The 14,903-nt window shown below is 37.0% G+C and overlaps 1 protein-coding gene across 18 annotated transcripts in view; it reads left to right on the top strand.

The window, feature by feature from the left end:
- FRYL (FRY like transcription coactivator) overlaps window positions 1-14,903 on the top strand; it is a 293,278-nt gene that overhangs the window by 197,080 nt on the left and 81,295 nt on the right. For all 18 annotated transcript variants that reach the window (XM_089911901.1, XM_089911907.1, XM_089911905.1 and 15 more), the window contains 7 exons: window positions 2,072-2,158; window positions 4,387-4,558; window positions 5,059-5,191; window positions 7,477-7,584; window positions 11,764-12,001; window positions 13,430-13,615; window positions 13,878-13,964. In XM_089911901.1, the coding sequence (XP_089768027.1) occupies window positions 2,072-2,158; window positions 4,387-4,558; window positions 5,059-5,191; window positions 7,477-7,584; window positions 11,764-12,001; window positions 13,430-13,615; window positions 13,878-13,964 (1,011 nt within the window). The remainder of the gene's footprint in view (window positions 1-2,071; window positions 2,159-4,386; window positions 4,559-5,058; window positions 5,192-7,476; window positions 7,585-11,763; window positions 12,002-13,429; window positions 13,616-13,877; window positions 13,965-14,903) is intronic.

The following is a 14,903-nucleotide window of genomic DNA, read 5'->3' as shown; positions in this document are numbered from 1 at the left end:
AGGGAGGGAGGGAGACGCAAGAGGGAAGAGATATGGGAACATATGTATATGTATAACTGATTCACTTTGTTATAAAGCAGAAACTAACACACCATTGTAAAGCAATTATACTCCAATAAAGATGTTAAAAAAAAAAGAGTAACTTAGAGTCATAGAATTTGTTACACATCTAAAAGCATGATAACAAAACATTTATTAATACTGAATAGTGAAAAATAAAAGTATGCTTTAAAAAGTAAAAAATAAATGATGCTAATGATTTTTGTGTGTGTGCAAAATACATTTAGATGATTGATCTACACACTTGGAAAGGAGACTCAGAGGAGGAGACACTTAATTTAGGAAGAGTCAAGAAAATGTCTCATAATCCTCCTCTTGTCTATTTACTAATTAGTTCCTGAGTGTCTTGAAAGATTTTGGAACATTGTTTTCATAACCTGCATTAATCTATGTTCTCAGGTAGAGACACTAGAGTCCATGGTAGCTTGTTGAATCCAAAGGGGTCTTTTAAGGAATAGAGGTCGTTCACAGAATCACTCATAGGACTGAAGAAACAGATTCTAGCCGAAATGGAAATCCAGAGGAAACTACGCTATCGGGCTACCAAGGAAGCTGCTGCCTCTGCCACAGTCAAAAACCTGGCAAATTAGGAAGTGCCCCAAGTGCTTAAGAATCATGTTTCCACCACAGTCCCCACCAGTAAAATAGATTCCTTTCTCCCTGTCCTCCCCCACCTCCTCCCATACCCCAATTCCCAAGGGTTCCCGTGAGTATATCACTTGACGGGGTCTCAGTCACATCCTGAAGCCTGTTGTCCAAAGGCATCCTGGGAAATATCATTTTAGCTTTCTAGCCTCTGCAGTAAAGGAAGGTTTATTTGAAGAGGATTAAATGGGGGCTGAGTAAGCAAATCCATGGCTCTGGTCACATTCTTTTTTGGGGCATCAGCCCCAGAGAAGCATAGGTAGGGTTACCTTCTCAATTTGGGAAAAACACTTTGGTTCCAGAATGTTCATTGAGTTCTCTTTGAACTAAAACTATGACAACGAAGATGACCCATAATGTAATTATTTTTGACAATGAAGAAAATTTAAATAAAACGAATACATTTCTATTTACGGGAGCACAGAATTAATGATAATTAGATAAGAATAAATGTGTCAGTAAGATGAATGAAAGCAGATTGTGCTTTAGATCTGTTGTTGAGAAAACTTTTGCTATTTGGTTGCATCCCTTCCCCGAGGGTCATACCCACTACCTTTGCTTAATCACCTCACACCAACACTCCTCCAGAACTATAGAGCTCCTCTCAAACATCAGTTACTCTTAGTTAACTTTTCTTTCCTTTGAGATTACCCTTCCCAGAGCCCTGTTCTTTCTGTCCCAGTATGAACTCCCTGCTCTCCAGGCCTGCCTCATTGCTATCGTCATGGGACTTCCTTTTATCATTATTTTGGGAATTCCTTCACTTAGGTCTTGAATATGAGTTTGGCAGATGCGTGTTTAAAACTTCTATCCTGCTGGTTTGGCTATTAAACCAATCATTTGATAATTAAATCATGTATCTATAATCATATACTTTTAACATTAATTCATATGCATTTTTCTTTTGTCCAGCTAGATTCAGGAACTTCTTGTGGGTACAGACCTGTATTGTTGCCATTATTTGTATAATTCTTAACATGGTACTTAACTTATACAGGCAGACCCTTGTTTTATTGCACTTTGCTTTATTGTGCTTTGCAGATATGGCCTTTTTTTTTTACAAACTGAAGGTTTGTGGCGACTCTGTTGTTAGATGATGGTTAGTGTTTTTTAAGCAATGAAGTATTGTTTAGTTAAGGTTGTACATTGTTTTCTTAGGCATAATGCTATTGTACAGTTAATAGACTACAGTACAGTGTAAACATAACTTTTATATGCACTGGGAAACCAGAAAATTTGTGTGACCTGCTTTATTCTGATTTTGCTTTATTGAGGTCTGGAACAAAACCCACATTATCTCCAAGGTATGCCCATAGCAGTAGAAAGTTATAAGGATTTATTGATTTTTTTTTTTTTTCCCCTCTAGGAACGTTTGGATTTTGCAATGAAAGAAATAATATTTGATCTTCTCAGTGTTGGAAAATCTACCAAAACTTTCACCATTAATCCAGAGGTAAAAAAATTATAATGTAGTAATTTACTATCCTATACAATTAAAAAAAATTTTTTTTAAGCACAATTTCTGGAATCAGAACTCTTCGGCTCAAATCTCTAGTTAAAGACAAATTAAGATAAATGTTATTTCCTACTTCTTTGGCCTTGTTATTCCCTCGTAAACTCCTGCTCATCCTTTAGATATAAAATTTTCAGATTGTTTAAGAATATTTTTTGAAGTAATTGCTTATTGGAATTTAATGACACTGGAGAATGTAAAAAGACAAAATAAGTGTTATATTTTCTCTTATTTCTTTTAAATGACTGTGCTGGTCCTCCTCATAATCAAATCCTAAGATATATATTTATGTAGTTAACAAATGAGCTCAAAAGTTATTGAAGCTTTTTATTTGTAGGATTTTTAAGATAGGTTAATAATTATTTCCAAATTTCTAAAGTGAGCAGAAAAGACTTTTTATAGATGACATACTTAACCTGGTTCTCAGCAACAAAAATCACATAATGAAAGACGTTTTCTTGATCATCTGTTTTCAAAAATATTCTCTTCATTGAACAAGTTTATTTCTGAAATTAATTTTTTTTCCTCACTGAAACGTTCATACTAAGAGTAGAAAAAATGTCAGTTGTGCCGTTTTGTTGTTGTTGTTTTTCTACAGGCTTACTTTATTAGGATTTTCTTCAATCTGTATTTTCTTTTCAGGAATCTTTTTAAGCTTGTGAGAGCTAGTTTAGTTAAAGCCAGATAAAATTATCTATTAATCCACTTAATCAAATCAAGCAAATTGCAATACACTGAAAGAATGAATAAGTGAGGACACTTCTGTGAACCACAGTACATTGTGGAATTTTCCCACTCCCTTCAAGATGTCTTCTATGACTATGTGAAATGACCATCTGATATTAGACTAATGTCACCAGTATTATGTCATATGTAAAGAGGGGTAAATCTTAAAACCTTGATCTTATTTAGATAAAAAATACATAAACGAAAGTTTTATTTTCTCCCTGTATTCCAGTGAACCATCCAGTGAACACCCACTGGGATGCATATACCCATTTTAGAGACCACTCCTGTAGGTCATAACTAATGACAGCTTGGGCTGAGATGGTGTGGTGTGGATAGAGAGAAGATCATTTACTGAGAAAAGAAACACTGAGAAGATACTGAGTTTGGCGGGGAAGAGGGCATTTGGTTTGAACATGGCAAATCTGAGGCATCTTTCTGACATCCAAGTAGAAGTGTCAAATTGGTCTGAGGGTCCAAGTTCAGAGGAGAAGTAAGGCTTAAAATTAGCAGGTGATCTGGTATGGGTGGTAATTGAAGCCATGTAAATACATGAAATTACTTTGGGAGAGAATACATAATGATAGGAAAAGGCAGCCTAGGAACTTGCCTTGAAGCAGTCTAACATTTAATATTCAGATAAAGGAGGGTAAATTTGGAATGTGGACAGAGATGACACAGTCAGCAGTGGCACAGATGTATCCAAGGAAGGGAGGGTTTCAGGGAATAAGGAATATTTGACAGTGTCCCATGCTGCTGAAAAGTCAAATAGGATGCAGGAAAAATGCCCACTGGTTTGAACAGTATTGTCACTGATGAGTGAGAGGGAAGTATTATGGGGAGAACTCATTGCATTAAGATAGTTGAGTATAGTTAACAGGAGTCAGAATATTCAGTTAAAAGGGAAATGTTGAAGATGCAAGAAAGAGAAGGGATAATTGATAGTGTAATTTCCTGATAATGCAAGAGCAGATGGGATTCTAATAACTAGGAATACCAGCACTCCTCAACTGTAACAGGAGCAAAGTAGAGGAAGAAGAGGTGCAGATATAAGTAGATCAGTGTGTTTTGTAGTGAGAGATGGAGGAAGGTTGATGTTTTTTTTCTGACTGTGAAGTGGGTGACAGATCATCTGCTTATAGAGGGGAGAGTATGGTATCAGGGTGTAGGAGAGTTGAGGAAGGGATGGAGGAGGTTTGAAATAAGCTAGAAAATAAGAGAGCCAGTTGACCTCATAAGTGAATGGGTGGCACTTGGGAATTTGGTATTAAAGCAAACTGCAGTGCCTAGGCTAGTTAAAAATGTGGGACAGAAAGGTTTGTGTTTCTTCTGTCCTCCTTCCTCCCATCCCCCAGTGTTATTTGATGAGATATTTTTAGCATGAAAAAAAGGAATTTTCTGACACTCTTGACTTCTTTATTTTGAAACTTTTTTCTCTGAAGAGAATGAACATAGGCCTCAGAGTCTTCCTTGTAATAGCAGACAGTTTGCAGCAGAAAGATGGTGAGCCGCCAATGCCAACAACAGGAGTTATTCTCCCCTCAGGAAACACTCTGCGTGTAAAGAAAATTTTTCTCAATAAAACCTTGACAGATGAAGAGGCAAAAGTCATAGGTTAGTGTTAACTGGAATAAGTAAATAATACAGTTTAATATTCTTTTGTGAAAGGTTATGATCAAATCTAAAATGTATATTATTGCCTGTGTAAATGTATACATACATGTATATATTTGCCTATGAAAGTATATATTTGCCTAGTTATTCCAGTGTACAGAGTGATTCAAAAATGAATACTTTTTATTATAATATCCATAAGTTATGTTAAAAGTCTTGTTAAATATTTTCTCACATGATACTATTCACTGCATTTTGTCCTTCCTTCAAATTAATTTCAGTTGTGCGCATAATTTTTCACATTTTCTCCAATATACTGAAGCAAATTATCAGGGAGAATAGTATGTCAAAGTCAGAACTCCTTCCTTTGTAACAAAAATAAGCTAATGTAATTTAAAGGTTGTGATGGGCTTTTATTTTTTTACAGAAAATAACTGTAACTATTCTTTATCTAATTTTTGACATTTTATAACTGTGAAGTTCCCCCCCGCCCCCCCCAGGAATGTCTGTTTACTACCCTCAAGTGAGAAAAGCGTTAGACAGCATTCTCAGACATTTGGACAAAGAAGTTGGGAGACCAATGTGTATGACTAGTGTGCAGATGTCTAATAAGGAGCCTGAAGATATGATTACGTATGTAGTCAATTATTTCTCTTCATTGCTATTTCAGTTTTCATAAGTAAAGTGGGTCGATTCTTGCTTGTTTTCTTCCTTTCTCTTCTGGATTTCGCCCCTATTGCCATCTGCGGCAGTTTTTAGTACAGCGATTCCTCCCACAGGCTCAGTTTTACTCTTTAAAGTGCTGTCAAACCAGTACAGATAGCAAAAGTCATCCTGGATCCGTCCAGTTTGTTGTCAAGTGTTGAGCCCTTATACTTATTCTGTGAGTGAGAGATAAATGCTAGTGACCGCAGATGTGTGTGGACATGGTTGGTTTATTAAGTCAAACAAATGCTGTTATTTCCAGAGCCTTGTTCAACAAAAAAAGAAAACCTGAAAATCTCCTGGGAACTGAGGGTACAGAGGGGAATAATGTATGAGTGGCTTTTTGTGTGAGAAACTGTACCTCATCTCACCCCCATCCCACTGCCAGCACTGCTTGTCAGCCCATGTTTTCTTCCCTTATTGTTAGGGACTTCCTCCTCAGGAAGATATATTTTATGGCAATAACTTCTTTTACTTGCTAGGAAATACCTACATATTCTTTGTAAGTGGACTTTTTTTAAGGTGTTAATATGTGCATTGTACATCTTAGATAACCAAATTGGACATTGGCTCTCTCAATTAATGCATAGTTACTACATACTAGAAAATGTTAATATCTCTGAGAGTTTCTCTAATGTGAGGTTTTTTTTCCTGCATTACTTTCTCTGGGAAGTCTTCATCCTTTTTGTCACACTTTCCTCATTTCTGCCTGTAAATTTGCCCTCACTGAGTTCCTCTGGCTGTGTATGCAGCGTCTTCAATGACGGCAGTGTCAGCATTCCCCGGTCAGCTAGTTCTTCTGTAACTCCATTAATGTTTGATTGATATTGGGTTGACCAAAAAGTTCATTTGGGTTTTTCCGTAAGATGTTACAGAAAAACCCAAACAAGCTTTTTGGCCAACCCAATACTTCACTCCCAGTATTCACTTTTCTTTTCTTCGCTGTACTTTAATCTTTGTTGGCCAGTTTCCTCTTTTGATTATCCATTGTTGTCAAATGCCACCTGAGTTTACCCCTGGAGGCAAGGAATCAACACAACTACATAATTTGCCATGTATGTGTGAACCGAATAACAGATGTGCAGTGACCAATCACGACAGACTTTGAAAAAATTAATGTGATTAAATCACTGGTTATGATCACATCTGTTTTTTTACGTCCTGATTTGTGCACTGAGGAGCTAACAGGGAAGCTTGGCTACACAATTACTTATAGTTGATGGTAACGGAAAATTGAAGCACATTGTTGGAGACTGGTATTATTTAACTAAATTGTGGTAACTGAAATTCATGCATGTTGGAACCAAGCTGAGAAAACTCACTGTATATAAAATCACTAAAAGTAAGTAGTAGGTCCATCGCCATGATAATGGATACTGAGCCGAAAACTCTTAAAACATCCAGGTTCTTGTCTATATAAGAATTATTTTATTGGGCCAATTGAAGGATAATTTGGGTAAAATAAATTAACAGCTTCCCCTTGAAATGTAGACCAAAATAAAAACCAGTATCTAAAAGGTTAGATATTTAAAATAAATAAAATCATTGAATAACTAGGGGAAAATACAGAAGAATTAAATTGTATCAAGCCTCTGGAGGAACCAGGATTTTCAAAACTTCACATATTTTATTACATAAAAATTTTAAATATGTTTGTGTGTGTGTGTGTGTGTACGTTCTGAAGTAAAATAAAAAGACAAGAAGAAACAACTCCAACAGTAGTATATGAGAATGTCTGTTCTCTAAAACCCTTGTTAGTATATGATATTAAGAGAAAGAAAAAATTTTGTTGATTTTATAGACCCCCCCCCAAATAACTAATATTTGGTTATTTAATGTCAATTTTATTATTTTAATAATTAAATATTATCAAAGGTTAAATATTATGTATTTAATTCTATTTGAAACAATTATAATATAAATAATTTACTTAATACTTATTATTTAAACATAATAGTTGTTATACTTGTTTTTAATTGCTGAAAACCTTTTTTGCTGGCTACCTGTGTTTTTTTCCTGAATTATCCATATATTCTTTTCTGCATTTATAAACTGATAATTATTTACTGGATTTGTATATGCTCTTTTTATAATAAATACATTAAACTTTTGGAGGTGGGCTCATTTTCTGTAATAATTTTTCCAAGTCTGCTTTCATTGTCTGGTGTATGTAAGATTCTTCTTATTAAGTCCTCTTGTGATCTGTTTTTCAGGGGGGAAAGAAAACCCAAAATTGATTTGTTTAGAACTTGTATTGCTGCTATTCCAAGGTTGATTCCTGACGGTATGAGCAGAACTGACCTCATTGAATTGTTAGCAAGGTAAATGAGAATTACTGTTTGTGAGGTTACCTTTTATCTCTTTAAATCTCTTTAAATTTCTAATGCACCCCTGTTACTATTATCACTAAAAAAGTAGTGATAAAGACATTTTTAATCCTTTATTTGATAACCTTCTAAACTCCCATTTTGTCTTTTACATTTTGTTAACACTTTCTCCTCATTCATTTTTTTTTGTTGTTGTTGTTGATGAAATTTAATCTCAAGATGTATTTAATGACTTTTATTTAATTTCATGGCAGAGAGGTCAAAGCCTTTCTTTCCCCAGGGAATGAGAGCAACGAATGACCTGATATCCTAAATGTGAAATCCTAAAAGTATCTTTTTTTTTAACATCTTTATTAGAGTATAATTACTTTACAATGTTTTGTTAGTTTCTGCTGTATAACGAAGTGAATCAGCTATACGTATACATATATCCCCATATCCCCTCCCTCTTGCGTCTCCCTCCCTTCCACCCTCCCTATCCCACCCCTCTAGGTGGTCACAAAGCACCGAGCTGATCTCCGTGTGCTTTGAGGCGCTTCCCACTAGCTATCTATTTTACGTTTGGTAGTGTCTATATGTCCATGCCACTCTCTTACTTCGTCCCAGCTTACCCTTCCCCCTCCCCGTGTCCTCAAGTCCATTCTCTACATCTATGTCTTTATTCCTGTCCTGCCCCTAGGTTCTTCAGAACCTTTTTTTTTTTTTAAGATTCCATATATATGTATTAGCATATGGTGTTTATTTTTCTCTTTCTGACTTACTTTACTCTGTATGACAGACTGTAGGTCCATCCACCTCACTACAAATAACTCAATTTTGTTTCTTTTTATGGCTGAGTAATATTCCATTGTATATATGTGCCACATCTTCTTTATCCATTCATCTGTTGATGGACACTTAGGTTGCTTCCATGTCCTGGCTATTGGAGATAGTGCTGGCTGCAATGAACATTGGGGTGCATGTGTCTTTTTGAATTACGGTTTTCTCTGGGTATATGCCCAGTAGTGGGATTGCTGGGTCGTATGGTAGTTCTCTTTTTAGTTTTTTAAGGAACCTCCATACTGTTCTCCATAGTGGCTGTATCAATTTACATTCCCACCAGCAGTCCTCACTCATTTTTTAACTGTTAAAGTTCTTCTGGATTCCCCTACAAATCCTATTTTTAAATTCCTTGCCTTTCCATCTAGTACTGTTTCTTAGGACTTGTATACCATGTTTTCTCTTAACATATGGGCATTATCAGTGTATGACGGCCCCACTGGGCAATTAATTAGTGTGTTAACTCCTACAGTCATTTCTTTAGCACCTAGGGTGATAACCAGGTCTCATTGTCACTTTTTCCTCTTATTGCAGAGGCCATAGCATTCAAGTTTTTATCTCTTTCTTCTACTAGGCTCTGTAAATGAGTAAATAACATGACATCCAAACTTAAATACCAGTTCCCAAAAGTAATTCTAAGTTGAGGTGATGGCCTTTCGAAAAAGGCCATGTCGAAAAAGGCTATGTTGACATAGTTGGGGATTCTCTTTAGATAAGGGGTCAGCAAACTTTTTTTCTTAAAAGACCAGATAGTAAATATTTTAAGATTTGCAAGTCACGTGGTGTCTGTCACAGTTACTCATCTTTGCCACTGTAGTGCAGAAGCAGCCACCTGTGAAGGCTCCTGGCTGGATTTGGCCCTTGAGCCATAGTTTGCTGGCCCCAGCCTAAAGGGAAAACCAAGTGCAAAGACTATCAGGGCAGTGATACTTGATCACATTGAAAGATGTTTACTGCTCGCTGGGCACTTATCACTAAGTCTTAAGTTAAATTCACAATGAATAAACAGTTAATAGACCACTCCAGCAACCTTGTCTACCTCCTTGAAAACACCTAGCATTTCACACACCCACGCACTACCTATCCTCCGCGGTTGCGGGTTGCACTCAGGCCTTGAATGGTATTGGTCTCTTAGGATTACGAGGAGAAGAAAGGGGTTACTTTTTTTTTTTTTTTGTCGTACGCGGGCCTCTCACTGTTGTGGCCTCTCCCGTTGCGGAGCACAGGCTCCGGACGCGCAGGCTCAGGGGCCATGGCTCACGGGCCCAGCCGCTCCACGGCATGTGAGATCTTCCCAGACCGGGGCACGAACCCATGTCTCCCGCATTGGCAGGCGGATTCTCAACCACTGCGCCACGAGGGAAGCCCAGAAAGGGGTTACTTTGAAACTTTGCACCATGAGATAAATTCATCCCTTCCCACTCTGTCTCTTAACTCTTGCTGTAAATTAGATTGCAGAGTTATGAAGTTCTTGTCAGTGTTAGGGAGGGAAAATAAGTTTTAATTATTTATAATGCTATTCCTTGGGAAAGCAGTAAACAACTCTCATCCAATTCCACTCTTACTCCTCCCACCTCAGTTTAACTCACCTACATCTTTGTGGATGGCAGTCCATATCCCCCACCAAAATGAAATTGCATCTCCAAGGGGCAGGGGTAGAGGAGCCTTGTAGAGGAGCAAATATCTCGACAGTGATTGACAGTTTGCTTTGCTATTTATAATACTTTGCTTCTTTCCCCTGTGGTATTCACTTACCAGTTAGTTTATTTTGGCAGAGAGAAAGATTCTAGGGTCTGCTTACTTTGTCCCCAACTCCTATCATTTGGAATTGTGATGTCTAAATCTTATTTACTTAGAAATAAAGTAAGCAAACAAAAAAGCAAAGATACACTGTAAATTTGCAGACCTGTCTGCTGTCTCTAGGGAAGGTCAATTTGTTCTCCTGCCTTGAATTATTCAGGCACCATTCTCTTCATGGCTATACCCCGAGTCACACAGATCAGATAGGTGTAAATTCGTGGATTTAAGGGATGTTAAAATGACCTTTAAAGCCAGCAGCACAGAGTCAGTCACTCTTCTAGCCCACAGTATCGCCTTTGGTGCCACTATCAGAGACAGAACACTGGGCTAGAGACCCTTGATCTGACCACATGTGGTACTTCCAGTGTGCTGCTCTAACTGCTGCTGCTTCGTGGCTCACTCCTGGGTCTCTGTAGCTGTAATACATTTTCTCCTCAGTCTCATGGTCAGTTGAATGTTGGCTTAGTGAAGACCAGAACTGAGCTCAGCAGGGTGAAGACTGTGGTATCTCCTCTCACATAAATCACGCAGCTCTCTACCTCTGTCATTGAGGATAACTCCATCTTTCCAGCTGCCCAAGCATGTGACTGTGGCATACTTTTTAATACACCTGCTTTTCTTTATTCATTCAGGCTGTTTCTAACTCTGATGCATGTGTCTTGATGGTCAATCATGAAAATAATACTCTACAGCCCCAAACGGAAACTCATATTCATATAGCATTATATATTGGTAGCTTCACTGCTGCAGCCATGTTTTATGATTTTCTTGTTTATCATTCTCTTCTTTAAGTTCCATTAAAATCCTTTAACTAATATTAATTCATGTCCTCGTATTGTATTGATGTCTTTAAAAGGTAATTATATATAGCCTCTCCTATAATTTATTTAGACTTAAACTCTTGAAGACCTTATGGGTTCGTTTGACACTTTTTTTTTTTTTCATTTTCTTTCTAGGCATACCCCATTTATGAAGTTACTCCTAAATTTATTCTCATTCTCACTGTCAAGAATTATTTCTGTTAAACCGATTCCATCTTGATTTGTTGTATTTCTTTCTTCACAATCAGCCATCTTATGTTTAACTGTAACCTCAGCAGCATGAAAGGAATGATAGAGATAAATCATGTCCTTTCCAGTAAAGGACTAAATAAATATGAGCTAGCGCTAAGGTATTATATGATTGGACGTAATTTTTGATTGATTATAGGATAACATATGGCATTTTAAGGATTAAAGAATTTTTTTATGTAATTCTGATTTGTCAATCTGTGTTTTCTAAAGTACAGCATTTGAATTATGATCAAACTTATTATTCTGAATTATAGTACAAGTACCAACTAATATTAGTAGATTGACATGTGAATTTAAATAAATGAATATAGTTTAGCATAAGGATGAATATAGCACAAAAAGTGAACATTGGTTCCTATCTTCTTACTTCTTATGAACCAACTGAAAGGATATATTTTTTAAATTCTTAGTTTTACATTTTAGATGATAAAACTCTTTGGAAGGTTTTTGAGGTTTGCTAATGGAATTTTGTTCTTGGTAGGCTCACAGTTCATATGGATGAAGAACTACGTGCTCTGGCTTTCAATACTCTGCAGGCACTAATGCTTGATTTTCCAGATTGGCGGGAGGATGTTCTTTCAGGATTTGTTTATTTTATTGTTCGTGAAGTGACTGATGTCCATCCCACGCTTCTTGATAATGCCGTAAAGATGTTGGTGCAATTAATAAATCAGTGGAAACAAGCAACCCAAATGCATAACAAAAACCAGGACTCACAGGTACCAAACTCTTTTGTAGTGTCTCTTTGTATGTGGTCAGTGGTAGATGACCAATGATGATGTTAAAACATATTGACTTTCTCAAAAACTAACAGTTTTATTAGTTTTACTTCCTTTCAAAGTGTTTGTAATCCCTTAAGCAGAACTTTCCTATAGTTTATATATTAAATACATAACATTTGCGTGTCCAACCTTTCCAACTTTCTTTCTTTGGTAATAATTATTTTTAGTTTTTATTTTTATTTATTTATTTAAAATTTATTTATTGGCCGCATTGGGTCTTCGTTGCTGCACGTGGGCTTTTCTCTCTAGTTGCGGCGAGCGGGGGCTACTCTTCGTTGCGGTGCATGGGCTTCTCATTGCGATGGCTTCTCATGTTGAGGAGCATGGGCTCTAGGTGTGTGGGCTTCAGTAGTTGTGGCACACAGTCTCAATCCTTATGGCTCGCGGGCTCTAGGGCACATGGGCTTCAGTAGTTGTGGCACGTGGGCTCAATAGTTGTGGCTTGCAGGCTCTAGGGCGCGTGGGCTTCAGTAGTTGTGGCGCAGGGGCTCAGTGGTTGTGGCATGTGGGCTCAGTAGTTGTGGCTCGCAGGCTCTAGAGCACAGGCTCAGTAGTTGTGGCGAATGGGCTTTGTTGCTCTGTGGCATGTGAGATCTTCCTGGACCAGGGCTCAAACCTGTGTCCCCTGCATTGGCAGATGGATTCTTAATCACTGAGCCACCAGGGAAGTCCCGGTAATAATTATTTTTAAATGAACATAGACATTAGAGGCAATTCTAGCTCACATTTAGGTTGTTTCCAATATATTTAAAGCTGATATAATAAAAAATTTTGGTAGCCTTTCAGCTGAGTTATTTGATTGTTTTGTCAAAGGCACCAGTCCCCATTTCACATTACAGTATGTGTGCTTCTTAACCATAAAAGTTGCTCAAATTATTGATTTGTGATAATGTGTTAAGTCATAGAATCTTGGAATATTAGAGCTGGATCATCTAAGCCAACCCAGCTTCTCAACCTTTAAAGAACCTACAAATCACAGGGGCCTGAGAATCTCTCTTTTTGACGAGCTCCTAGGTGATGCCACGTTGCTGGTCCACACTTTGAGTACAAAGGATACCATCCAGTCCCCTCATTTTCCATATAGAAATGTTAGGCCAGTAGTGACTTTAAGTGTCAGCTCTAAGGCATTTACAAAGTAGCCAGAGAGTGATAGAACTTAGGTACAGAATTCCTGTTTAGACTGCCAATTAAATGGTTTTTTCACTATGTGACTATGACATTTTTATAAATTAAATGTTATTTAAATTTCTTGAGCTGAGACAGACCTATAGCCATCATTTTTATGATTTGCTTTACTCTTTAGTAATTGTTTTACTAGAATGTCTATACATACATATATTTTTTAACTTCTGTTTATTTTTCAAGCATGGTATGGTTAATGGAGCTTGTCATCCCCCTCCTCTGGAAAGGAGCCCGTGTTCCAATGTATTCCATGTGGTTGAAGGGTTTGCACTTGTCACTCTCTGTAGCAGTCGACCTGCCACTAGGAGATTAGCTGTCAGTGTCCTTAGAGAAATACGGGCTTTATTTGCACTTTTGGAAATACCTAAGGTAAGATTTAGACATCTCATCCAGCTACCTAATGAAAGTACTTAAAAACTCCTTTTGTCCATCCTTATTCCATTTCTGTTTTTACCGACAGGGATAATTTACTTTATAACAAGATCCTTTTGACAGGGTCTAAGCTCACCCACCTGCCCTCGATTCCATTTGTAACAAATAGGGCTAAAGTGAGTTTTAATGTTTACCTAGGTTTGACGGCTTTTCTGAAACATTCCTAAACTTTTTTAGACATGTGATGTCTTTTTTATAGGGTGATGACGAATTAGCCATAGATGTGATGGACAGGCTGAGCCCATCCATTCTTGAGAGCTTCATCCATCTCACTGGGGCCGATCAGGTAACTTTAATGATTTTGTGCTATTCAATCGTGTGTTGGAACTTAAGACATACGTATATACATGAGTTTCTTTTACAGATGTCATGCATTAGAAAGTATTTTTGAAAATGGTAAAGGGCTTTAAAAATAAAAAATACTTTTAAAAAAGTGGCATACACACACACAAAGTGGCACTAGTTTATGCTATGGTCAGTACTCTTCCCACAGAAATAAAAATATTTCATCTTTGTAAAGTTCCAACCATTCCAATCTAAAAAATTTCTCTTAAACCTGAAGCTGCTGTCGACTACCGTTTGCTATTTATTACGGTATATGATACTCTTGACCTATATATGCTGGTTAAAAGGCTATGGAGAAAATTTTTGTTGAAATTCGAAGCAAAAAATTGCGCTCTACACCTTCAGTAACTGTATTTGTTTGCTTTGCCACGTAAATTTAAGTGCATAGAGTAAATATATAGTATTTTATGCCTGAGTCATATGTAATTTGACTCATTAAGATGAAGAAAAACACTTTGTCAACACATACATAAGAAAGCTGATGCCAACTTTCTTAGTTTGGCTTGGGGGAAGAAAAGGTCATATATCAAGATTTCAAAACTGATGTACTACTTGAAATTATTTTCTTCCCGTTTTGGAATACCTGGACAAGAGGTTTCTGTGCTTTCCACATAACACTTGGCTCTCATACCTCACGAGTTATATGTAACCAAGGGAGATATTAATAAATTTTGTAAACCTAAGAGATGGTTATAAGTCTGTGCAATTTAAAGCATTCTGTTTTAGATTATTAACCATGAATTGAGAAATGGATGGCTGTCTCTAGTGCCTAAAACAGTGCCTGACTCGGAGCAGGTACTTTATGAATATCTGTTGAATGATCGAGTGAATTGGGCCTCTGTTCAGTTTAAGACTCCGGTTTTTGTTGTTGTTTTGTTGT

This window comes from Delphinapterus leucas, chromosome 5 (assembly GCF_059928025.1).
Source record: "Delphinapterus leucas isolate spDelLeu-1000000601 "Yukka" chromosome 5, BTC_Dleu_Yukka2, whole genome shotgun sequence".
Taxonomy (NCBI): Eukaryota; Metazoa; Chordata; class Mammalia; order Artiodactyla; family Monodontidae; genus Delphinapterus; species Delphinapterus leucas.
Note: the sequence above shows the minus strand (reverse complement) of the source record. Positions and strands in the feature narration are given on the sequence as shown.